Raw genomic sequence first — 27,565 nt, 5'->3', positions numbered from 1 at the left:
AGTATTTATGTGTCCACACTCGAACAATATGGCTGTCATGAAATCACCAGGACAGCGTTGTTACATCACTGTGGTTAAGGAGGCTAAAGATGAACATGTTCATATCCTGGACCCTCCTTCATACAGGCCCCTCCCTCTAGCATGCAAAAAAGCAGCTGCTTTATTCAGTGAGAAAGCTATGCTGCATTGACAAGTCAACTCTATGACATACGCTGGACTAAGAGTGAGAATAACTACAGCTTTTGGAGTAAAAGAGAGAGAATGTTTGTGCTAAGAAACAGACCTAGGCCTACCAAGGCCACTCCTGAATTCACACCCTCCTCAATATGTCAATCATTTCCTCTCAGCCTTCCTCTCTGTTGTGTGCATCTCCTAGGTTACTGAAACTGCCCACTACAGCAACCCCCCGTGTGTGGCCCTGCATGTTTGTGTGTGTTCTGTTTGTAGCTTGGTGGCCAGAGGAGAGGACGTGGTGCTGTGTGACCAGCCACCAGCCCTGTCCCTGCATTGCGGGCAGGATGGAGTTAAGCGCTGCAAGCTCTTACCTGGTGATGTTGTTGCAGCTGAGAAAGAGGCGCTGCAGGCAGGGCAGGCGGTCCACCTCAGTCTAGAAAGAGCAGGAGAAAGAGGAAGTGGGAAGAGGAAAGAATGGAGGGATGTGAAGAGGAGAAAGTGGTTGGGAAGAGGGCACTGCATCGTCACTGTCGTCAGAGCTCTGTATCCCTCTCCATTTCCTCAGTCACCTTGCAGCTCTCAGCTCCAGCATACAGCATCCCCTTCCACCCTGCGCATGCACACACACACACACACACACACACACACAGCATCCCTTGTCTGCACACGGAGAGGAGGGGCAGGAGAAGAGAGAGAGAAAGGGAAAGGGAGGGAGGGAGACTGTGTGGTGCACTAATGCAGAGATCTCCTGGTGCAGCAGGCTGACTCGAGAAGCTCACATATACATCCAGACGTGCACATACTGAGCAGCTAAAGCTACTGTACAGTGTAACACAAGAACAATGGTTGAGATGAAATGGAGACTGACTGGGATGGGGGCACGCAGCATCAGAATCAATGCAGAATCCAGTGAGGTGTTGGGGGAGTGTGCAGTAGCAGCTGAGTAGATGAGCAGCTGGAAAGCCACAGAGCAAATGCATGGATTTGTGAATCCAAAAGCGTGAATAATGTTTCAAAGTCTGTGCTGCTTGTTGTGTCTATGTGAATGGCCGGTGTTGCACATGATAGAAGAAAGGAGGACACGCCCAGCAGCAGCAGCAGCAGCAGCAGCAGCAGCAGCAGCAGCAGCAGCAGCAGGAGCAGCAGCAGCAGCAGTCTCAGTGAGCTGCGTCAACTTCCGCCCATTATTGCAGCCACCGCCTCACAGCCTCAACACAGCGCTCTTGCCAGTATCCATTCAAATTAGATAGAAGTCTGGTATTCAGGCAAGCTTCTCAGCAGAGATGTAATGTAATCAAACTGAAGGACAGTCACGGTATTTCTTCTTCCTAGTAGCCAACATGCAGAAAACTAAAGTGGAGTATGCGACATACTGAAGAGATGTCTGTTTGTGGGGATGTCTCTTGATACAATGTTGACCGTTATTTGTGTTTTTGTTGTTTTTGGCCTCTTATTTCAGACCAGATGTAAAAAAATCTGTGGGTGATTTTTGACAGCAGCTATAAATGTGATAAACAGATCCACTCTGTTGTTAAAACAAGTCGTTTTTCTTCCTTAACCGGCAAGATTTAAAAAATGGCAATCCACACTTTTATTAGCCCAAGGCCTGACTACTGAAAACACTTTTCGTTGGTCTTTGCCAGTCTTCTCTTTCATGCCTCCAGCATGCTCACGTTTTAACAAACACCCCAAGGCGCGAACACACATCACCCCTGTTTTATATCAACTCCATTGGCTGCCGGTTCATTTTAGAATTGATTTTAAGATTTTTAATTTTTGCTTTTCAGGCACTCATCACACACTCATCAGGTCAACAGCTACTGGCTCCCCAGGTCAAGATACAAGATACGGTCGGGTGAACGCTGTTGCTGTTCCTAACCTCTGGTTACCCTCTGATTCTATCACTGACCTGAAGTGGCTTTTTAAAATATTCTATAGCACAGTGACACTTTCCTTCTGTCCATGTTCTAATTGTATTGATTCTTATTTTATTGGTTTTTCCATTACTGTTTCATTGTGTCTTTTATTCCTGCTAATTTATTGAGTGTGTGTTTCTTTTTGATGTGAAGCACTTTGCAGATACTGTAAAGTGCTATATAAATTGACTAATTGATCTTTCATTTAATATAAATAATTTATATTTAAAAGAAATATATTACCTAATCGTAAGATTTTGATTGAACACATTTCTGTTTTTAAATTGGCAACTTTTTTTTGGAGCACGCCAAAATCCTACTTAAAATAATGATTTAACTTAATGTGACTTTACAGTGATCTAGTTGTACGTCTTTAACAAGACAAGTTTACTTTAACACAAAGAGTTCATTCATCCTTAACCTCTGTAAGACTACCAACATCATACACTCTTAGAAATAAAATGCTAAGTAGAACCATATAAGGTTCTTCGGCTTGTCCTCATAGGAGAACCCTTTTTGGCTCCCGGTAGAACCTTTTTTATAAAGGTTCCACCCTTTTGGAGGGTTCCACCAAGAACCCTTTTAAAACCCATTATTCAGGAAAGGGGTTTTAAAGGGTTCTCTGGATCAAATTGGTTCTTAATGGAACCATTAGTGTTACCAAGAACCCTTGGAAAACCTCTTTCTTCGGGAAAGGGTTTTTCAGAAGCAAATGGTTCCAGGTAGAACCTCAGCCCTTGTAGACTGACCTTTTTGGTTCTTCTACGTGTACTGATTATGTTGACACAGACAGACAGATAGTTGCAGTATATAAAAAACAATACAGGGCTGTGATATATCTTTAAAAAACAAAAACTGCAAGTCATGCCGTCCACCGCTGTCTGATGGAGAACGGAGAAGGGTCAGTCCCTTCACCACAGTTTCTGTCTCTGGCAGTTTTCTGTGTGGATGCTGGTGAAAGAGCAGCCTCTACACTGCTGTCTGTGACTAAATATAGAAGCTGTCCCAGACATAATGATGTCATCAATGTGCTGATGTGCTGCATAACAATCATCAACCAATCTGGTGTCCTTTTCTTAAAAAAAAACTAATTGATCAGAACCAATCGGCAGACAGCTCGGTTGCTGCATGTGTGTGTGTTGCAAACACATAAGCGCCTGTTCGCCTGCAGGGATGTTTTTATGCGTCTGTGTGCCCGAGCCTTCACCTCTTTACCCCCCCCCCTCCCCACCCCGCCCTCTCTCCACCCTCCCTTAACTGACAGCTTGCGTGTCTTTATTTTTCACACTTATAGTGAGCTCTCGCTGAGGCATTACTCCACAAAAACAGGACTACCTGTCATCGCCGTTGTCTCCCTTTGCATGCAACAACACACACAACAAAAGGGCACACGAGAGCAAATAAACACACGGGTACATGTGGGGGCTGAGGGATTTAACAGTAATTGTATGTTGATGTTTTTCATGGCTGTTCTTTGAATAGCTGAGATTTGAGATTTGATTTGAGCTTGTCAGCCTCACTATTAACCCTCTGAAGTCCAAAGCTATTTTTTCTTTTTTCTTTTTATGTTTTTCGAGACCAACATTTCTTTCGCTGTTGATGCATAGTGACACACATCTTTAAATGTATTATTTAAAGATATTCTTAGTGCGGACACTCATAGACAATGCATTCCCTATCCCCTCACCCAAACCATCACAACTAAATGCCTAACCCTAATAATTAAGCTAACCATCTATTTTATCTGTGCTCATATTCATAAATTGATGCTCCTGCTGCCAAAAATGTAAAACACATCACTTAGCGCTTGCCACAGGATTTCTCTCAGGTGAGGACCCACCCAAAAGAGCAAGTGTAAACAGCAAATGTTTAAAAGTGGGAAACATTACTGCGCTGTCGGCTATAGTGTTGTAAACCTAATTGTTATGAAAATGCAATGGAGCTAAGATTATATACATTAGTTTAGCATCATTTGAAGTACATCCAAACAGCTTAGTATTTATTTGCATTACATAATTACCTCAACTCTAAATCATGTTTAAAGTCAGTGACACCAGTGACTACCTTCCCTTTAATTAAAGGGGGGAAAAGGTGGACACCTGGAGCATGGTTATTTACTTAAAGGACTTATATTATACCCTATTTCTCCAAGTTAAACTAGTTCCCTGGTGTCCTAATGAACATGTCTGTGACATGCACTGGTCAAAATAGGATGAAGCACCACAACAGTTCAATCACCCTGCCAAAACAGCCCTGTTTAGAACGCTCTGTATAGTAGTATCTCTTTAGGTCCACCTTAAAGGTCAACCTTAAAAAAAAAAAGTAAAACGAAACTTAAGGGACAGGAAATGGCATCAGCCACAGAGGCTACTGGGAGCTAACAGCAGTTAGCATTTGGAAAAGTGATCATTTGCAGGCTCTAGCAGGCACATTGCTGTCATATATAACATGTATCCACTGGACAGATAAATCCTCTGAGGCTGGAAGTTTGTGTAGAACTCTGTGCTGCAAGAATAGAACTTTTCGCGGACTTCCGGTTTTCGGATACCATTGCCCTCGCCAGCACTCTCGCATGTTTTACGGACAAAGCGGAGCTCCACGGGACAACAATTCCAGGAATTTAGCGCATTGTGACGTCCCAATGAGCGCGGAAGTCCACATTGTGTGTTTTATCTCCTGTACTTAGACTGAGGAGGACCACAAAAACATGAGAGTCATCTTTTTTCACACTTTGCCGACTGATATGACCTCCAGTCCCAAATATAAGGATTTAAATGATTAAAAAGTTGATTTTGTATAATATGGGACCTTTAAGTTATTTCATATGCTAACTATTGGTTAATTTTTAGACAATAGTAATTGTATCTTTACTGCCTTCCTCAGAACAGGAGGAGGTGACAGAATATACACGCCGAAAGTGGTTAACAAGGTAAAGAAAAACTTGTCTAAAAAACAAACCAAAAAAGTTCAGTAAGAAGAACGTTCACAATATATTGAGACTGAATCTGCTGAGGGATATCAAATAAAACATTACATTCGATAATTAGGACTGGATGTAGTTCTTGATCAGAACTTGGAGGCAAAGGACAGGATGAGTGACGGGAAGAGGTTTCATACAACACAGTGTTGGACTCGGTTTGTATTTTCTACTCCAAAAAGCAGAAAAGAGCTTAGGGGATTTGCATACAGATGAAGGGGCCAGTCCTGGCATGCACTGTTCTGTTTATCAGATTAAAACTATAGAAACCAATGGAGAGTGAATTTTCGTGTTTAAAATATCCAGTTTCTTTTTTATCAGCGCCACAAAGTCGGTCGGGAGGTTGTGGATAATGAGCTACGTCTCCCTAGGTAACGTCAAAGAGACGCATTCAGATACGCCACAGACGTCCAGACAAAGGTGTTATTGATGGCATTTCTGTGTTTGTTATTGTGTGACAGTGAAAACTGTTAAATGTGATTCCAAAACAGGGGAAACAGTAATCTGTTCCAAAGGAATGACATGAAAATGAAAGACGGAGAACGCTACATGTGAGGAACGTTTTTTTCTAACTAATAGTTGTCAGGGAGTGAGTGTAATGACTGAGTTTATTTGATCATCAAATGCAAAACACGAAATGTATCATCGCCATTTGTTGGAACTTTATAGACACAGGAGATATTACACACCTCATAGACTGTATGTAAAAATGGAGACCAGGAATTAGGATGGAAGTAGCAGTTGGTTACAGTTGTTGTTTACTGATGTCACTTTCTTTATCACATAAGATAAAGATAACATCATTGAACACTGAGGAGTTAATGGTCTCAATCCCTAGTCTCCAACAGGACATGATGTCAATTTTGTTGCCATTTAGAGGACAATTAAAGTTAAAGCATGAGTGGACAACAAGTGTGACTGACAGCTTGTCTGTGAACTTCTGGTTGCGATACTGTCGTGGCTCCATTCAAATCTCAAGGCTACTTCCATATACAGTTTATGCATATAATCTATAAAAAGAGAACAGATATAAACTATTACAACACTGATGCATGTGTATGCATGTCGTACACAGTACAGCTACCCTAATGCACTCAAAATAGTGAAATCAGTGTCAGCAGCCCCCAAAACAAAATTATCCTGAAAAATTGTCCTGAAAATTATCGTGAGACAGTTAAGATCGTGTACTGAACAGTTGCCATATTGTCTTCATATGACTGTGTAGTAAACTGAAGTGAATGAAATGCTTGAATCTGTCAGAGCGGTAATTGGGAAGGAAGCCACTCACCACGTAGGAGACGCAGTTGTGCCTCAGGTTGAGATCCGTCAGACAGTCGAGGCTTTGTAGATTTTCGACTCTGGAGATGCGGTTTCCTGCCAGGTTCAGCACTCGCAGCTCGCTCAGGTGAGACATGTTCTCTATCCTGCAGATCTGTGTGGAAAAAATAGACCGTGTTACTTCAGACAACAGTCTGGATATTCACATTCACACATAAACAGTGACCAGCTGACATGATCAAATCTATGTAGAATTTCTCAGCCTACACAGGGGTCAATGTAAAAAATGCAAAGATATTATTATCAAGTCACAACAGTGAATATAGTTTGTTTTTTTTAAGTTTCCCACATTGTTTGATTTAATTTGTCATTGTTAACTAAGACAGATGCTATCCATAGCTCTTAAAGCCAGAGTGTCTCTGGCTCTACTAAATCTGTGAGTTGTATGTTGTATGACATTTATTGTTGGTTTGATCCCATGCATCCACCCACAGACAACAATAAAAACATGTATGTGCGTGTGTATATATAACACAGATCATCTTGCTATGTTCAACAGCTTGACAGCAATTTCACCGTGGGCATCACAGGAGAGAGAAAATGTTCAGTCAATACACGACCGTGGCACACAAAAAGGAAAATATAGCATTTCAAAAGTGAGAGATACATACTGGTTACAGGAAGATTTCCAGCTCTAATGTCAGAGAACATGCATGAATGTAAGGCAGTCTGTGGATGGATTGAAAAGAGCTGCAAAACCACCGAGACCAAGATGAGTATAACACACTGACTATATAAAATAAACACTATCTCAGACACAGACTTCTGCAGACCTAACCCTTCACATTACAGGTGTCAGTGTATCAGATGTACTGTAAACACACAGATCTCTACAAAAGATGGAGTAGATTTTTGGATAACTTTACTTTTACAATATCTGAGGATATTGTGTTACATATTATGAAGTCCAGAAGGACAGACATGAAATTGTTTGAAGTAACCTGTCTACAGTGGTACAATTTCATTTTCATTTTAATATAATAACTTAGGTATAAGGATTTATGCTCTTTGTAAAACAGCTAATTTAAAAATGACTTTCTGAGTGTGAGCTGGATCCATAGTCCCAAAGGGAATATCTCCTTTACAATAGTCTTTGCAAGCTAGAAATCAAACACCAGAAATGAATGAGTGATGTGTCAAGATTGTAGAGGGAAAAAAATAGTCATGAAAGATGTGAGTATCGGAGAATGAAAGGATGACAGTGATGTACTACCTGTGGTGGAAGCGCGAAAGAAATGAGAACGAGCAGCTGGTGCTGAGGCCAATAGAGACTCACCTACGACCTGAGTGGGCAGATCAGTCATAACATGACTTTCCAACATTATTTTTAAATCATTTCCCACTATTTCCCCCTCACTGGATGCACTCAACTCGTTATTTTTGTTGTATTATTGTGAAGCTTTTCACATTACACTTGTGTGGTCAGGTCTCTGGTGAGTTTAGTGAACATTGAACTCTTACTTAAGTTCAATTTAAAAAAAAAACAAAAAAAAAAAACAGAACAATAGCTTTATCATCTGCACTTCAGTGAGCCCCTCCTCACAGAAAACTTAACCTTAAAGTCAGTTACTTCATTTTCACGTTATTAGAAATTTAATAAGAAGCAAAGCCAATGGACAGAGCATATAGGGCATCAATTTGTCCTCTTTTAGGAAAAAAATTACATTTTACTCCTTAAAATGCAGTCAACATTAGACAGGGACAGATTTCTGGAGAAGTTCTCTAAACTGGCCAAAGGACTTTTTCACATTCAAGCTTTCTTTTCCATGATCTGCAAAAATCCTCATCTAACGTCAGTGTTACATTATTTAAATACCCAGTGAGCAAGGCTCTTCTCTGGAGGCTGAGCAACCAGCTCCAAAATAAAATATTAATACTCATACTAATTGCAATAGTTTCAAACCACTGCCAGTGCTGTAAATATTAATTCGGTGACATTTTATGAACAGCTACCATAGCCTAAAACTAATGTTGACTAATATAACTGCAGAAATGTAACTAATCGTATACTTGTGTGGGTAAACAGTTTGGTTTTTTATCGAAAATGTGGACAAACTAACAAAAACACATCACACAATGTAATTTAACAGCACCACAACCTGGTGCCTCTTAAAATGACCTTGACAGTGAATTACCATCAAAAATAAAGAACCCACAACACTCGAAAGATCATTATAACTTATAAAAGACTGCAGATTGGAGGCTGTTGGATAAATTATAGTGGGGTCTCTGAGAAAATGGATGTGGGAGTAGACAAAAGGATTGTGACCTCTGGTGGTTTGCAGTCCTTTTTTTCCCCTTAACAGTGCTGTGAACTAAATCAGATGCTGAAGATAAGTCATAGAAAAGTCAAAATACCCATCAGCATAACACATCAAAAAGAACACAACGTTACCAAATGTATCCTAGTAGTACAATCTACAATAATACAAGTCTACATTTTTATTTGACAGTAACAACTAGACAGTTTGGATCTCAGGACTGTCTCGAGACAACATCCATATATGGGTCAGTGAACTAAAGATAAAGTGTAGGCTACATAAATTGCCGCTGTCAACGTCTCTGTGTGACTTGAATGCAGTAGAACTGCATCTTACATCGCAAACCACCACTTATCAGAGGAGGTGGAAGAGACAACCCACTTCGCAGCTGAATGCCATGAACTTTACCTACAGAATGGGCGAAGAAACACACACACACACACGGTGTAGGTGGGAGTGTGGTAAAGGAGCAGTACCTGATTGTCGTGCAAATCCAGGATATTCAGTTTAGACAGGCCTCCCAGGCTGCATATCTTCTGGATTCTGAGAAGTGTATATAGGAAGATGTGTTAGATAAAGTGGAAAATATTTGACAAAAAGTACAGAAAATGTAATTTGTCACACATTTTTATCAACAAATGATGACAAATTTAAGGTTTTTTGACTACCAGGTCCATATAGTACAGTTGGTGTAGAGTGTGGAGGTAGTTAAGCAGCCAGAGATAAAGCAAGAGAGGCAAGGTTGCGATCGTTTGGACAAGTGCAGACGAGGGATAGTAATTTTATTGGACAAAGGATGTTGAAGACGGAGCAGGAGGAAAAGAGGAATATCACAGAGAAGGTTCAATCGATCTTGTGAAGGAGGAGATGAGGACAGTTTGTGTAACAGAAGAGGACACAAGGGTCAGGGCAAGGTGATCCACTGTGGCGACCCCTAAACAGAGAAGCTGAAAGAAAAAGACTGTACCAGGTGTAGCCACCTGGCAGAGTGAGGGGTGGGGTGTCAAAAGGATACATTCCCAGAGGAAACTGAAAGTAGTGTAGAGTGACTTATTGTTCGGGACTGTACGCATGGATTTAGATCCTATTACAGTTCAGACTGAAAGGCTGCGGTCTCTTAAAAATGCCAATGGAATTTGAAGACTTGTTTCTCTTAGGGATCTGTATACAGACGAATGTTGTGTTTTACAGAGGACGAATGGATATTTAATTATTAAATATAAGAAGCATTTGCTTCCTTTCTACATTTTCAAAATACAAAGGATATATTAAAATAACCGGCATGCAAAGTGACACTATGATGTATCTGATGCCACATTTTATGTTAAACTGTAGTTAAGTTTTATTTCACTGATTTAAAGAGCAATAAAATCCTGTATATAAGCAGCCAAATAACAAACTAATAACAGCAACATTGATTTAAATAAACAAAATAATCATATTTTCATGTCAAAAAGGGAGTAGCGTGAAAAAAGGAACTTTTGTGGTCCTACCCATTTTTTTTCCTGTCTTTCTTTTTAAACTCAGTCAAATCAAAACAACAAAATAATAAGAAAAGAGGAAGAAAATGAACAGAAACCGTCACAGAGTACCAAATTATGTTTCCTATATTTTGTAAAAATGCTGTTTTTAAAGAGCAGGTTGAAATAATTCACTGTTGTATCTCCTTTACATTTGTTCCACCACATATGTACTCCCTTTGTTTTGAAGTCGCTCTTTCAGGGGGCTGTTTGAACAATTAAATTTCCCTGAGATTGTGTTTACCCCTCCCTAAACCTGAGATCTCCTTTACAGTGGATTAAGGAACCATATAATCCTATTTTGCTGCAACAAACAAAACTGCTCAGTAATACATTCTGAAGGATTTCAGAAAAACCTGACGTGTTCTGATGTTTGTGTTTGACAACTAACCTGTTCTTCCCGAGCATTAGGATCTTCAGAGAGCTCAGGGTTTCGATGCCCGTCATTTCAGAGATGTGATTGTCGTACAAGTTCAGGAAAATAAGCTGTTGCAGATGTGACAAATGTTGGATTCGTGTGATTAGATTGTGCTGCAGGTTAAGAAGCTGCAGTTTGTCCATCATGCCCAGCTGGGGGCATTCCTTCAGACGGTGTCTATAAGAGGACATAAAGTACATTTTAGGCTTAACAGAGATGACTGTAAATTATATTTCACCTTCTCACTTAATGTCATGTACTGATGTGCAGAACTCTTCTTGTAGTACTTGTGTTTGTTTGCTATTTCTGAGACATGGGTGGGTATTCAATGAGACTTTGCTGCTCCCTGGTGGCACTCTGAAGAATCTGCCCATTTATATTTTCATTTTACGGTTTCTAAACAATCTCTGGTTTTCCGTTTCTGTGTAAATAATGACTGTAATACAGAATAAACAGGAAAATAATTAAAACAGAGGCACCTGTCCAAGTCAATTCTTTGAAAACTGGATGCAAAACTGTCACAAGGCAACGGAGTGAAGGGAGCATCAGCAACACCGTAGTAATATCCTCCAGCAGCACCTGACACAGACATGACAGACAGAATTCACAGAACTCAAGTGTATTAAATAACAATCATTGCAATATATGAGACAGGTATAAAGTATATATCTTAAAATCAATAATAAATCCCACTCTCTACTGTATTTGTTTGTGTTATATTTGTTACCTGCTGGCTTGGGACGGTTTAAGATATGGCGGCAGAAGGCGGTTCGAGCGCTGTGGTTTGATCTTTGAGATTTTTCACTTGCTTCTTGCCCTGCGTGTGAAACTGCAGCAAATCCACTCTGAGCGCCACTCACAAGCGGCGCATGATTGTATACAGCGTGTGTAGTGTGAACAGAAAATGACGGCAAAGATCTTCTCAGGCTGAAACCGTGCAACATGTTTCCTACAGAGACAAAAACAATTACAGTGTCAATAATACACTCCACTATGTTGCCTGGTTAACATATTTTTTTGTTTTTCTGCATCACAACCAAAATCAAATAATGTATTTCTTGTGTCATAAACTACATCCCCTATATTATTTACTGTCCATGACTTTTGGATTTGTTCTGCTCACAGATAGACAAATGGGGCCCTAAACACAACACAGGAAGCTGTAATGTCTGTTATGTTGTAACACAGTGTTATCTAATCACGAATGGATGGATGGGGTTAACCTTACCTGGGTCAAAAAGACTCACAGTTTGGATGGAATTCATATTTGCGTCCTTTGCAGAATCTTGAGAGTCAAGCTGTGTAAAAAGTTAAAAACGATTAACAGTGCGGTGATATCAATCGTGTACTCGGGAGAACACTGCTGAACAAATCTGCTCAATCTATTCATCTATTTCTTGAATCTTATGGAGTAAGTGATGTGTGGTGTTTCCACAATCCAAATTGGAATTGAACTGGAGATCTTTCAGCAATGGAGATAATGTCAGGGATTAAAGACAAATGACTGATGAAAAGACTGTGTGAAGAAATGGAAAGTGGAAGCACTTGACCAAATGGTCTTTATCATCAGTGTACTGTCCTGTTATGGCTCACCAGATTGTGCGCTCTCTCCAGTGCTGGTGGTTTGACAGTTGTAAGGTGCAACTTGCAGCTGTTCACCTGCACAGATCATTAGTTTCGCAGAAACAATAATTATAGACAAAAGCTGCACAATTAATGGCAAAACAATTGAAATCGCAATAGACACATTGCAATAACCAAAACTAAATACAAAATAGACATACAAAAGTATGTTTTGTTTGTTGACAGACTCAAAGTTAAACACTTAAAACTTATTAAAATAAAGGCTAAGAGGCAAAAACTGTTTCGTACAGTTGTGAATTAATCTTAATACAATTTTTTCACCATGTCGTGCAACTCGAATTGTAGCCTACATGAACCAGAGTTTTCAATGACACACCCACACCTGACTACATCTACACAGTCACGCAATAACCTCCACTACTTCCCCAGTTCTACACCAAACTGCACATCTAAAGACATGATATTTACCACGGGGGAGAGACGGGTCCATTTTCCACGGACAACGGAGTTTTTGTCCACAGCCCGCTGCGGTTCCATTTAGCTAATGTGTGTGGTAGTTCCCAGCGGAACTAAAGAGGAGGACAAAAAAAAGGAACTATTTCAGTGTCGGTTCGTAATTCATGAGCACAAAGTCGTTCGCGTGTTTATGATATTAAAGTCAGCGTTTGTTTCTCCAAACGACGTTAAACTTTACTTCAGGTTATTACGTTCAAAACATTACAAAGTTCCTGCTACCAGAGAAGCACTGTTGCCGTGGGAACGTTCGTGTTGCTAGGTACCGCTGACTTCCCGTGTCACCAAAAGTATTCCGTGGAGAAACAAGCGCTTAAAAACCTTAATTTGATCTTCGTTTGAGTCATTCCTGTGGGCCACGTAAACAATCATCACTTATTATGATGATTGTTGTTATTATTACCTAATATTGTTTACATTGTATATGTGACTATCCTTTTTTTTGAATGGCAAATTAAATATTAATTATATTAGAAAACAAAATTGGTTTACTATGTTATACTGCAAAGCTTTTTGTTGTGGACATTTTAATTATAGGCCTATTTATTGTGATATCTTTTTTGAGTCATGAACCTCCATATGCTCTAATGGACTTATATAGTATATAGGCTTGTATAGGCTTATAGTGCACTCAAGGCTGCAGTACAGTATTAGTACAGAGCGCACATGTGACATGAACAAGCTGACCATGTCTGTGAACTTTTCATCTTTGCTTTTCTTCAGTTTAATTTTCATTATCTTTTTTTTTTTTTTTTTTTACATCAGACATCCCATGCACAAATTACACATAATGGCGTGGAGTATTGCTTTGACTTTTACCAACATCATTCTGAACATGATTGAGACGAACCCTTTTCAAAAAAGCAAGTAATTGCTTGTTCGTTCCCCCTTTCGAACATTGTTCTCTCCTCCCGTTGTGTATTCCAGATTAAACTGTTGTGAAAATGAGGAAAGAGATTGCTATGATAATGGCCATAGAGACTGACAACAGACCTATCTCATCACCATTAAGGGATACGGCACAGGTGCACCGCATTACTGTCATCATGGCTCCGTTTTATGGGGGTGTGTCAATAAGACTTTTCTGTAAGGACGTTAGTTTTGTCCTGATTCATCCCTGGCATTATGCTCCTGTTTATTATATCCACAAAACGAACTCTGACTGAGCTTCTAATTGCGTTTTAATTAGATCTGCTGTTAGTCATGATAAGCTTGTGTTGTTTCGTTGTTGTTATGGGACCATTTTGGTCATAGTCTTTGTCCAAAGGTTTAGTCCTATGTATTTATAGTACACTTTAATCCATGTGACATTTAACATCAGTCATGCAACACTGACAGAACACCAAATATGATGAAATAGATTGTGAAGCATATTTTCAGCCCTTTTTTTTTTATAACTCTGGCAGTAATAAGCAGTTTCTTGGAGAACACAAGTCCAGATTCATCAAAGGGACATCCCACACATTGACTGTCACAGTCTATTCATGCAGCACCAGGCTGACATGTATAATGGGAGGTAATCTTCAACAGTTCTGTGTGACAGGCCACAGCACATTGTAAATGCCGTGTTGCGTTCTGATCTATAGATTATGTAGCTCGCCTCAGAAATGTCCTAAAGGAAACAGAATAAATAATAAAAGGACTTATTCCTCATTTGTTTTATTATTAGTTTATTATTTTATGTGCTCAACTCTGTGTTGTTGTTTTTTTTCATTATTTCAACCTGTGGTATTTTACCCTTTAGGAAAACCATTTTTGTTTTGTTAAAGGTGCCATATGTAAGAATGTGGCCAAAAACGGTTACTGCATTCAAATTCAAAATCTTTTAGGTTTTGTTTTCGGACGTAACTGGCAACCCGGCAGGTGAGACTCTACTGACTGCAATGATTGGTAGACGACGGTAGGTGGCGCCTCATGCCAAAACATGATTTCAAAACATAAACATGATTTGCAGTCTGCAAAATATTTTTTTAACGCAAATATTTTGGTGCATTTATTACATAATGCACCTTTAAGCCATTATTGTAAATTGTTGTACATTGCATTTACCAGATTACACTATGGAGTTACACCCATATGAGCCATAGATACATGCAGGAGTAGAAATGGGATGAGTGCCATTTATTCTTTAAGTAATTAAGTAATAAATCTCTAATGTAGTGAGAGTGACTGGCGACCTGTTCAGGGTGTACCACACCTTTCGCCCTATGTCAGCTGGGATTAACACCAGAGCCCCCCGCAACCCTTATGTGGAGGATAAAGTGGTAGAAGATGAGTGAGTGACTCTAATATAAGCAACAGCAAAACGAAAAATTGTTAATTAACCCAAATAAACCATAATAACACCATTCCAATCTGGAGAGACAAGTGGGTGATTTCAAGATTAACATAATGGGCTAAGTGAACTGAATAATATGTTGAAAGCCTATAAACTCAACTAGACAATAAAGACACTGGTCGTGACGGTGGTTGTTAACCTGATGAGGTTGATGAAGGATGAAGAATGATGGATCAGATGAGACACTGGGTGATGATGGGGAGGTGGAGGGGACACATGACTACAGAGACACAGATCTAAGGCAGAAAGAGACAGCATATTTTAAAAGACAGAGACAAGATTATTGACTCAAAAGTTAGGTGCATTGACTGAACGTACGCTACTGCCTCAAACTAAAGTAAAACGAAACTTAAGGGACTAAGTTAGCAGCAGTTAGCATTTGGAAAAGTGATCATTTGCAGGCTCTAGCAGGCACATTGCTGTCATATATAACACGTATCCACTGGACAGATAAATCCTCTGAGGCTGGGAGTTTGTGTAGAACTCTGAGGTGCACTGTGGAGCCAAGAAGTATTAAAATTATTAAAAAGTTGATTTTGCATAATATGGGACCTTTAAAAAATGTGGTCGTTGCTGTCAATGAAGGATGCGGAAACCCTTATTCATGCATTTGTAACATCGAAACTTGATTATTTGTAATGTTCTATTGTCTGGTCTCCTCTGTACGAGCACCACAATCTTCAGTTGGTTCAAAATGTAGCAGCTAGGTTATAGAAATAAGACATTTTAACATATCACACCGACCTTGGCTGGTCTTCATTGGTTCCATGGTCATATAAAAATCGGATTTTAAGGTGTTTCTGTTGACTTATACAATTGTAAATGTGCTCGCACCCTCTTAAATTCCTACATGCCATCTCGAGCTCTACGCTCACAGAACGCTAGGCTCCTGTTGGTCCCCAAAGTTAAAAGAAGTCAGCAGATCACAGGTGTTTACCTCCCCTTGCTGATGTTATACAATCAGATGTCAAAAACTCCAAACTCACCAAGGTTGGTGGTTGATCAACACAGGGTCTGGTCTCTCGTCAGTTAGGGCTGCAACAATTATTGAATTAATCGTGAACTATTTTGATAATCGATTTGAGTGTCTTCTCAATAATTAAAACAACGAACAATGTGAATTGTTTTCCAGCTCCTTTTTCTCCATGTAACAAATACATCACATCATCATCAAAACAAGACATTCGAGAAGGTCATAATTTCCGAGTTTTTAAACACTGATCAACATTTTTCAGGAGTTTATGATACTGTACAGACCAACAAATGGAGGAAATAATCAACAGGTTAATCAATTATGAAAATAACCATTAGAGGCAGCCCTATTGCAACTCGTCTGTAAACTACCTGGTGTCAGCTTTCTCCAACCCCTGCTGTCTGTGCCTTGTTTCCAAGCTCAGTATTAGCTCTCTCTCTCTCTCTCGCTGTCTCACACCATCAGGCAAAAAGAAAGACCATTATACAGATTCAGACTCCTCCAACTATTATGATGACTTAATACTCTGCAATCTTCTAAATTCTATTGGATCCATTTTCTTTGTGCTCTGTCGTCTTTCAGACCTTCACGGTGGTCAGGGGCTTCATTCTGTTTGGCAGCTTGCGACCAAAATCTGGCAAAAAAAAACCCTGCATCATTGTTCTCCATTTCCCTATAGGACAGACCTGCTAACCACCACCCACAGCCTTGTGTTCATACATCTTCATTGATATTTAAATTAATTAATACCTGTTGATGTTACGGTTATTGTTATTTTATATGTTACGATGTTTTGCTGAATTTATATCTGTACTTACGTTTTTTTTTTTTGTCGACAGAGCGTGTCAATTGCTGAACACACTGAAAAGCCCTTGTGGCAAATTGCGCTTGTGATGTTGGGGGCTATATAACGCTATATAAATAAAACTGAATTGAATTGACCTAAGCATAGATGAAAGACTGTGGCAGGGACTTTTTTTTGCGGGACAAATCGTCTCCCACGAGGCACCTAAAAACCTCACACGCTTCATAAAATCAAGCATGCACACCTGCAGCCAATCATACACTCAGATACTCAGATAAGTAGAGAGTCAGACAGGGAAAGTGCATCAGTGTTAATTTGTTGGCAGCAGCTACACTGTGACATCTGCACAGACTCGCACACTGGTCATGCGAATGCAGTATAATATGGGAAATTATTTGTCGACGTACTTCAACAACACATTGAAACTTATTATTTCAAATCTCTTTGTTAAAAAGTGCTGTGGAAATTTCACTCCACGGGCCTCAGAGGCTGCAACCATTGTGCTTATTAGTGACCGACAATTACTTCAACTATGCGAGTGGCTAGGCAGGTTTTAACAAAAGAGCTCTTGACGTCAAAGCGCTGCATGCGCTGTTCATCCAACCGAGCTCACTGGCTCTGCTGAGCGGTGGCTGTATTACCATGATAACTATCTTTTGCACTGAGGCAAAGCCATGCTTTGAGCTGTGATGCTTTGCACTTGCTTTAAAGTGATTATAAAAACAGTAAACTTATGATAAGAATACACTAGGTTACATTGTTTAATGTGTTAAATTCAATTGTATGTAATATTGTCTAGTGTTATGAATATAATTGTCTACATGTTATTATAAATAATTCTATTGTCCTTTTTTGTGTGAACTATAAATCAAAACAAACACTTTTACTTTGAAAGGGTAAGCAACATCATCCTGGTTATTTTAAATCTGCAGTATCATGATGGATTATCAGGATATAATTTTTTTTAAGTTTAGTTAATTCTGTGCAAACTGTTGATCTTTTTTACTTTGAACCATGCCCGGCCCCCGTCCTGACCAGCCTAGAAGTTCATTGGCCCCCGGGGTCGTTTTGCAGAGCCTCTTTTCACGTCCATCCAAAAAAATAATAATACCAGAGTAACCAGGAGTGAGGTGAATCGTAACTGTAAAATACCACACTCTAAGACCACATTTGGGCAATCTGCATTTTAAGGGCTGTCGAAATCAAATTAATATCAGATATAAAACTGTTTACAACAAAGGTTTAGTGCTGGCTAAAAGAAAAACAGAGCTAGTGTACTATCAAATGCAGTTTTAGCCAGTTTTATCATATTGTATTTTACTTATTATGTTTTATAATTTATCATTTGTACAATTGTTATTGTGTGTTGTGTCATTTTAAGCATGTAGCTCTGTGTTTTAGTGTAGTTTTAACGGGTTTGATTATGTATACTGTTCATGTAAAAGCCCAATTAGGGACAAACTAGCAATAGCTATAAACTCCATGTACAGCACATCAGTTGCATTCATTGTATACAAACTGTTAACTGACTAACAAACTGTATTGTCCCTATTAAAATACAATTATATTCTATTGGTCTTTCGTGCTACCATTTATATTTTAATTCAATGTGACTTTTATTCCTCTGCAAATAAGAGTTAATAAACATCGACCGCTGCACCACACATGTGAAGAAGGAAGGCTGCCAGACTGTTTCCTCATCTTATGCGGAAAAAACAATGTTGAAATACTCCTTAAATTAGACCATTCAAATGACTGATGGTGCAAAAACAGCTAGGTGAAGGATATGGTAATTGATCAAATTGTGATATGGTTTAAATTAGCAGAAATCCCCCAGAAAAGATTTCCATGGCGTTTCCAGCTTTATATGTTCCCCAGTTCAACTTGATCTTGTTCCAAATAAAACAATCGTGTGACACAATCTGTTTTCATGAGGCTCATCTCATACAAGACTGTGCCAGAGAAGAGAGAAATCAAACAAAAAAGGACTGATGGAGGCCATCTGTCAAACAAATTTTGTTGTTTCAGACCGTTATGGAAATGGTGGTCAGGGTAATTAAAGAAGGTAAAAATAAAGCATGAGGCGTAGCTCAATTGTATTTACACCAGAAACACTGGAAGCGATCCCTACAGTGTTGGTTACATTTGCAGAGAAAAAGTCCCCGAAATACCATCAGAATATTTCTTACAAATCTCTAACATCTCTCCCCACCACAAGCCCCCATGTTGCATTGTACACAAACCAGCATGTGGTGAGGAGAATGAGTCAGACTGCCCACCAGCTGTGAGCCTGGCTTTCCAGTGGGGTGGATTAAAGATATTTCATGTAGGGCTGGCAGCGACCAACAACACCGGTGTGGGTGATTGCAAGGTTATTTGGAGAAAGGCCAACAAAAAGCCACAGAAATGATCTGGACTTGAGGTACGAGTTCAAGAACACCTGTTGCGCCTTCAATGAAATCAGGGATTCTGGAAATGAGCTCCTAACCCCAACATCTCTCTGACTCAATTTTTTTAGTGCCATTTTATGCTAAAGTAAATATTTTTGGGGGTTATTTTGAAGCCAAAAGGAGAAAAAAAAATACAACAAAATAATGTCAACAGTTGTGTTTTGGGCATGTTGTGAAAGGTTATGTGGAACAGAGGTTCTAAAATAAGGGTCTGAGCCAAAAGGCTTCAGCTTACAACAAATAGTAAATAAATGTTTTGTGTTTGTTCTTGGTGTTTTTTATATCATATGGAATTCATAATATTACTGCCTTCTTCCATTTCCTTTGCCAAGTGAATATATATATATATATATATATATATATATATATATATATATATATATATATAATATGTATATATATATATGTATGTACATATATATAAATATACACATATATATAAACATATATACACACACACATATATACACATATTCATAAATATACATATATATATCCAGTGTGCGAAATACCCATTCATAATCTCCCATTTGTTGTGCAATACTATTTGCTGATAGCCAATACTGCCACCCTGCATTATTGGCTATCTTCCCTGTCAGATGTGGGCTTGTGTGGGCCTTTTCCACAGCGCCATTTGGAAAGCAATTCATTATAACATTAAAATACATAATTACAAATAAACTAATTTACAAATTTTTGCCTGGTTTTGAGGGACAAGAAAGCATGCAAAGTGTATATGTAGATCATATACTGTATTTTAAACTGAGATTTTTTTCAGTTGTTTTCCAATTACACTGCAAAACACTCAAATGTTGTCTTTGAGGCTTTCAGGGGGTCTCGGATGTTAATCAGACACCCCTATATTTCGCACAGTTTATATATAGAGATATATAAACATTTACTGCCAATTGATATGTTTCCTGTTTACCTTCTTTTACTCGCATGCACCACTTCCGCTCCTGCCTACAACCGGGACCTGAGCCAATTATCCAATTAGCGGCAACGCCCTTGACGCGGCAATTTCCCAATTAGGCAAGAACACGTGACTGTGCCTCTTCTACTTAGACACATGTAAACGGATCATTCGTGTCTTTCTACAATAAAGACAACATCCCGTATGCGTGCGTGCGCGTGAGCGAGAGAGAGAAAACGTAAGACAGAGACAACAGAACCATGTACGCCTTAGTGAACGCCTTCATGCGTTGCCTCTCCTTCCTCCTGCCCCCCTCTCGGCTTTGTGTCAGCTTTTGCTTGTGGGTTGGGAATGAGTGCGAAGACACGCTGCTGCTGCGGCCGCGGCCCAATCCCAGAGCTCGTTTCAAAAGCAGAAAGCCTCTTACATATGAGGAAGTAGCAGCAGTAGCAGCAGCAGCGGCAGCAGCAGTGGAAGAAGCACAAGGAGGCACCGACCCGTCGCTCTCACCAGCTCCAGGCTGCGTCTTGCCGGCTGCTACAAGCCCCGCTGCTCCTCAGGGCCCCGCACCGGGTCGGATCTGGATCGGGGGTCTCTGGCGAGCCGTGGAGCGTGTCCTCGGAGCCCCCTGGGTCCTCGTTCGCCATCGCTGGTGCCCGAAGCAGTGTCGAGCGGCTTTACGCACCCCGTATCCCGCCTGCGCCTTCGAGGCGAGCGATATTAAAGGCTTTGAAGGAGGCGCTGCTGCTGCTACTGCTGCTGCTGATAGACCCGAGGAGGAGAGGGCAGCGGGTGGAAGCACCTTGACTTATCCGAAGGGGACCATGAGTGGGTCTGTGGGCATCCCCAGTCCGAACCCAGCGGCGTGCGCCTCGGATGAGTCAGCGGAGCAGCTGGGCATGGATGAGGTAATCACCGTGGATCAGCACACGCAGGAGATGGGGACGGTGACGATAACAGTGGCCATTCAAGCCGCGGAGGACGAGGAACCCGAGGAAGTGTCGTCGAGCTTTATCGACTTCCTCGGAGGCAGCTGCAGCGAGGACGAACTCGGAAGATATGACAAATCAAGGTTGTAATGACTTGTTTCTTACAAGTTATATCTGTCAATATTTTTGCCTGAACAGTGCGAGTAAACGATGAATTGAAATCGGTTATACCAATTGTGGGTAAAAGAAAGTATTATCCTTGGATAAATGAATGATTTTTACTTAAATAATTTTCAGATTTCAGATAACTTTGATCATTTCAGTGTTGTCAGTTTAGACCTTTTTGAAACGCTGGTTAATGCAAATAAACAAGGCAAAATAAGGCACTGAATTACTCCGGAAACCCCTTTCTTTCATTTCCTCACAATGCCTGTAGCCTATAAATTACATGTCAACACTGCTTGAAACACTTCCTGTGAGTGTGTTGGATTTTTACACCGTCATAACTTCAGTTGATGATGATGATGATGATGATGATGATGGTACAGTTGGATGATTGCACTGTGGAGAATGCCAGTTGTTTACACAGACACTGTACAAACACAATCCAGACAGGTGTATCACACGGTGATGACAAAAGGCAGTGTGATTGTCGTCATCGCAATGTGTGTGGACAACACACAGCCACAGCCGGCTCCACATGGCATAGTCATGCTATTGGGGGGGGTATAATTATCTCCTGGTTGGGACAGTGACCAGGGAGGTGTGTAATCTCCTGCAGCAGCAGCAGCAGCAGCAGCAGCAGCAGCAGCATCAGCATCAGTGCTGTAAATCCAGACAACTGAGACGGAGATAAACGATGGCACCTTTCCTTTAATCTGATTCACCTACGTCATGGCCTTGCTATTTTTATCCTGTGGCCTATAAGTTCCCAGACTTGTACTATGTGCACAAAGAGTGAGTCAGTGGGCGAGAGGCCAAAGGGGAAAAGTAAATCACACCCTCCTTTAGCGAGCATTTGTTTGCTTTGTAGGTCACACCTCGGCGCTTCTCTCGGTATAGAGAGCCTCTGTGACACTTTTTGTTTTTTCTGGGATGCTTTTGTACTTTTTAAAAATGCAGTTTTTCCGGTGTCTGTACTCTGTACACGTGGGATTGCACCTTACATTCTTTCAGGATTCCTACAGAGAGAGAGAGACGTGCTCAAAGTGAACTTAATCAGTCTTGTTGTTGTGAGCGTGTGGTAACGGTATTCTCCCCTCAATGCTGCTGGTTGTCCTGGGAAAGCTGGGGGTGATTGTGCCAGCTGTGCAGTCAGCTAGCTGGGAAGCTGTTGACTGAGTGTGTGTGTGTGTGTGTGTGTGTGTGTGAGGGAGGAGGCTGGAGGATGTGATGAGTCATTCACAAAATTGTATTCAGACCCTCACTCTAATCTGCTGGGCCTACCTGACTCTCGGTGCCAGAAGTGTGATCAACGGCAAACAGTTACCTCGAAAGCCTCGCTTGCTGGTCCCAGTTATAGTGAGATGGTGAGAGGTTGATGTGACGATCCACCATATTCTGTGTGGGAGGTGGACGCTGTGACTGCGCACCGGTCAGATGGCGAGGTCTTGGGGAGTTTCAGGTTTGGGGACACTGTGGTGTCGAGGGTATGGCACCGAGGCATGGCGACACTGCTGGAGATGCAGCTTGTCGACTGCTGTCAGGAAAATCAAAAGGGAGAGAAGCAAACAAGTCCGTTTACTTTTCACTCGTGTTGCATAAGGATTGACAGGATAAGTGTGCAGCTCCCGGCTTATTGTAGTAACGAGGTAACAAGTGAAATGTGTAACAGTTGTAATTTTGGCAGCTTGGGATATGATTTATGCTTCAATGAGGCAGTGGAGTAGAGTCACTACTGACCATGATGTATGCTGTCTTCCCACACACAGCGGGGCAGGGACCAGCGGAGGCGAGCTGGAGGAGGAGAGCTGGCAGCCTCCAGATCCGGAGCTCATCCAGAAGCTGGTCGCTCAGATCGAGTACTACCTATCCGACGAGAACCTGGAGCACGACGCCTTCCTGCTCAAACACGTCAGGCGTAACAAACTTGGGTTTGTTAGCGTCAAGTTGCTCACCTCGTTCAAAAAGGTAAACGCAAAGAGTAGTTTTGAAACACAACAGTAAGAAATTAGATTTCCATGTCTTAATACAGCTTAATAATGCATATAAAGCCTTTTGAAGAGTGACTATGGCTATGTAACATAGCCTATGTTTGCATGGACAGGATTATTCTGCTTTAAACCAGATTACGACGAAAGTCTGAATAAAACACTGAACAGCATTTTATGTTTGCCTTAATATAAATGAGGTCAATAATTAGTACGATGATTAAGATATGAAGTTAATTGAGCATTTACACTCTGTCAAATGTAAACTGGAATGCTCCATGAGCAGCTCCTGTTAACGCCATGATTTGAGTGCATTCTTATTCAAATAGATTTATATTTAAATGCATTCTTTGCAGGTGAAACACTTGACCCGTGACTGGAGAACGACCGCTTACGCTCTGAGACACTCAAAGATCCTCGAGCTGAACGATGAAGGGCGTAAGGTGAGGCGGAAGACTGCAGTACCGGTCTTTGCCAGTGAGTCATTGCCGAGTCGCATGCTGCTGCTAAGTGATTTGCAGAGGTGGCCAGAGTTGGCTGCTCTCACCAACGATAATGGAGAGAGTGAGGAAAGAGCAACCCAGCAGGAGCAGCTGATGAAGCTGTTGCTAAAAGCTTTCGGAACATACGGTACCATTGCCTCCGTCCGAGTCCTGAAGCCTGGTAAGGACCTGCCGGCAGACCTGAAGAGGCTGAGCGGTCGCTACTCTCAGCTTGGCACCGAGGAATGTGCCATTGTGGAGTTCGAGGAGGTGGAGGCTGCCGTTAAAGCCAACGAAGCTGTGGGGAGCGACGACTGTGGGTCCAGTTTGCGAGGCTTGAAAGTGGTCCTTATTGGCACCAAGCCGCCCAAGAAGAAGGTGCCCAAAGAACGACCCCGTGAGGAGGGAGGGATGCGCAAGAGTCGCTCGCTCAACAGCAGAATACGAGAGCTTCAGTACCACGGGGAGGACTCTGCCTGCAGCTCTTCAGAGACTGAGAGCACCCCTACGTCCCCGAGGCTGGCCAGAAAGTCCCAGTCCTGCAACAAGCTCAGCCCCACGACGGCTGGCGTCGGCTTCCAGAACAATCACCTCAGTCCTGGCATGTCCCCGCGCAACAGTCCGTGGTCGAGCCCCCGCGGCAGCCCCTGTCCTCAGCGCAAATCCCCCCATTCCCATAAGTCTCCCTTGGTCAGTGAGGGGAGACTGAGCCCTGAGCCTGGCCGTCGCTGGGCAGACTACTCCTCGGACAGCAGCCTAACCCCTTCAGGGAGCCCGTGGGTGCAGCGGCGCAAACAGGTGGCGTCTCAGGAGAGCAGTCCGGTCGGCAGCCCGATGCTGGGCAGGAAGATCCAGAATGCCGACGGCCTGCCACCAGGCGTCATGAGGCTGCCCCGGGGTCCAGACGGAACCCGCGGCTTTCACTGTGTCAATGTCGGCGAGAGGGGAAAGACTGCAGCGACTCAGACTTGATAGTGGAGTGTCCTTTTGCATTCCTCACCCCCCAGGAAAAAAAAAAAATAAAGTTGAACATTTGAGCTGTTGGCCAAGTCGCTCAACCCCCACCCCCCACATATTGAGTCTGTGTAGATATATTTTTGTTGAGTGCAACACTTTTCAGTCTTTTGTTATACGTTTATACGAAAAATTTGAGTTACCATGGCAACATTGGCAATTTACTAAGGGAAATTTGAGTGAATGTAAAATGATATTGCTCTGAGAGAGAACTTTACATGAACCGTGCTCCATTGCTGTCTGAACTTGACTAAACTGCATGGGGTGGGTCAGAAGGATGTTTTTGTCATGTGTGTGTTTTTTTGTTTTTGTTTTTTTAAGTGTGTCCTGTGTAAAAGCTCACAGCATTGTCTGTAGATAATGTATTCATGTGTAAGTGGTGTAAGTGATCGAGGCGCATGGACTGGATAGAGATATCACCATATGCCTTTTCTGTATTCGTCTACTGTGAGTTCCATTTTTACATGCTCTTTAAACTGAGACCATAACTGCTCCATTCCAGTTCAGGTGGAACAGTTAACCTTGGCTTTGGTATTTCGTTAGTTTCAGTTTTTTAGTTTTCCATTTAGCCTTTTTTTAATTTACATATTTTCAATACGCTTTGGCACTTCGTTGTAAATGGTCTCTTCCAGCCTTGGAAATGTTATTTTGTTGGGCAGGCAGCTGCTTTATTTATTTATTTTTTTAGCCTTTTATTTTTATTTCTCTCTGTGCATACGTTTCTGTCAGTCTAAGCTCACAATGAGGTTTAAGGGATGTTCAGGTCAGGCAGAATAGATGCTCTCATGTTCTTGCCTTTATGTCTGAGCTGGGATATTTGTACAGTGCACATTCCTATTGTACAAATAAATCACTAAAATTGCAATTGGCTTATGTTTTTGTTTGTGGCTCATTTTGGAGATGGTCTAAGTAATCCTGATCCATCCTTTTTTATTTAATTCCTGTATGTAAGCAGCATTATGTGCGACGGTGTTGCCTTGCCAAGTGACTTCAGACTTGGAAAGCACATCGAGTCCTGAAATGGATTGCACAGATTGAGCGATAAGAGTTGGTGGATAATGAGGTATTTTAAATGAGTATAGGGAAACACTGACATGAGTTAAAAATGCTGTGTATTCCCCATTTTATATATTTTTGACAACTTTGAAGAGCATGTAATCAGGCAGATTTTTTTCCTATCCAACAGATATCATCCAGAATATAATCTTTCCACTTTTTTAATAGCCAAGAATCTGTTCTAAATAAGTCCGTCAGGTGTGCACCGGTGAACTCCTGTTATCCATGCTCTGTTATTATGTTGCACAGAGACTGTGACAAAGTGGCACTTTTCAGTTCTCACTTCAGATTCACAGTAGGGCTCTGACATGCAGTCGTCTTGCTCTATATTTTGCTATATGTTCATATTAACGGGGACATATAACAAAAGACATAATATTCTATTAGTTTCAGCACTGGCACATTCGCGCTACAACCATGTGGCTTCCTTATTGTCCATCAGCCTCTTTGTGGCTGTTCCTCTCTCTCACAGACTTTAACTTTTTTTTAGGACAGACGTTGAGGGACATTCAGCCTTCGAAATGTTTCAGTGTTTTCCACAGATTGGTAATTATTCAGAAACACAATTCTTTTGGAACATGTGACATTAAAATGATCATCAGCAGTAAAAACCCTGCTCTACTCCTCCTTTATCCACAGCTGAGCCCCTGAAGTAATCGCAGCATTAGGCTAATCAAGATGTGTGTGCAATAGCAGATGGACTGAACACTCGACAATGTTATTTTTGTTCGATACTGATTTAGATTACATTGTAGAGCTCCACTTCACTTGGTAATTGCACGGTCCTCTGGTAACTGGTGTTGAAACCACATACTGTGATTCTGTGTCACTAAGAAGGAGAAAGCGTGAGGGTGGTGAACACTTTTCATACTCACTGTAAACACTGCCATGTTCTCCAGTGCTGTCAAATACTTTTTTTTTGCAACTGTCCAAATCAGAGAGAATGGAGTCGAATGCTTTCACTTGCTGGACTTCTGAGTTCTCTGAACGTGGTGGCTGTCAGTCTTTTGTTTCTCCACTTTTTTTTGTATCGAAGCGCTTTTCCACTGTAGGAGTGAACACAATGGGAGGACACAAGCTGTGAGGCACGGTTACACAGAGAGGGTCAGAACAGATGCTGTGAACTTCAGCGCTGCGACGGGACTAAGTGGGATTGCGTAAGAGAGGAGTGAATAAACTTTTGTTCTCCTCTTTGTATTAACAGCAATTTAAAACCAGGACTTCATAATACGGTGTGTGCTTGACGGACAATATTTTTCTCACTTGCCAATGCGGTACATGACTGGGATAATTAAGACAAAATTAAACTATTATTCTCATCAAGTGAAATTCTATGTAATTACCATTGGTCACAGCAATTTGGAATATTTCAGAGGTAATAGCGTTATCAAAGAACACCCAGGCCATTATTTGTAATTTGTCAGTATCCAATGATCTATGAATAGAGCAGTCATTTGCCTAATTATAATGATTAGTAGTTGTATTTATAAGCTGCTTTCAAGGACTCTCAATTTTTCTCTGTTTCTCTGTTCATGCTTGACAAACAAAAAAGTGCAGCAAAAAGAGTGATAAGTTCGTGTATTCTGTGCTCAGTATTGTAGAAGTTTTGTGGTGGTTGTGGTTTTAGCGAGTAGAGCGGGTAATCATCCAAAAATGAAAGGCCAGGGATTCGATTCCCAGCTCCACCAGTCTGTATGCTGATGCGTCCCTGGGAAAGACAGTAAAACCCATATTGCGGTTGGTAATAGAGAGAA

At 41.1% G+C, this 27,565-nt stretch overlaps 2 protein-coding genes across 2 annotated transcripts in view; one reads left to right on the top strand and one right to left on the bottom strand.

The window, feature by feature from the left end:
• lrrc49 (leucine rich repeat containing 49) overlaps positions 1-15,808 on the bottom strand; it is a gene marked incomplete at its 5' end in the record, with an annotated part of 39,587 nt that extends 23,779 nt beyond the window's left edge. Inside the window, 6 exons of the mRNA XM_083900576.1 lie at positions 546-607; positions 6,356-6,499; positions 9,143-9,209; positions 10,578-10,781; positions 11,084-11,183; positions 15,784-15,808. Of these exons, the coding sequence (XP_083756702.1) occupies positions 546-607; positions 6,356-6,499; positions 9,143-9,209; positions 10,578-10,781; positions 11,084-11,183; positions 15,784-15,808 (602 nt within the window). The remainder of the gene's footprint in view (positions 1-545; positions 608-6,355; positions 6,500-9,142; positions 9,210-10,577; positions 10,782-11,083; positions 11,184-15,783) is intronic.
• Positions 15,809-20,440: 4,632 nt separating this feature from the next.
• On the top strand, positions 20,441-24,713 carry larp6a (La ribonucleoprotein 6, translational regulator a; the record flags this gene model as incomplete). Its single annotated transcript, XM_083901150.1, has 3 exons — positions 20,441-21,252; positions 23,041-23,239; positions 23,616-24,713. The coding sequence occupies 3 exons, from the start codon at positions 20,441-20,443 to the stop codon at positions 24,711-24,713; spliced, it is 2,109 nt and encodes a 702-aa protein (XP_083757276.1).
• Between the last annotated feature and the right edge of the window lie 2,852 nt (positions 24,714-27,565).

The sequence above is a fragment of the Microchirus variegatus genome, assembly GCF_963457635.1.
Source record: "Microchirus variegatus genome assembly, chromosome: 14".
Classification (NCBI taxonomy): domain Eukaryota; kingdom Metazoa; phylum Chordata; class Actinopteri; order Pleuronectiformes; family Soleidae; genus Microchirus; species Microchirus variegatus.
The sequence above is the reverse complement of the archived record's forward strand: the minus strand, read 5'-3'. Positions and strand labels throughout refer to the sequence as shown.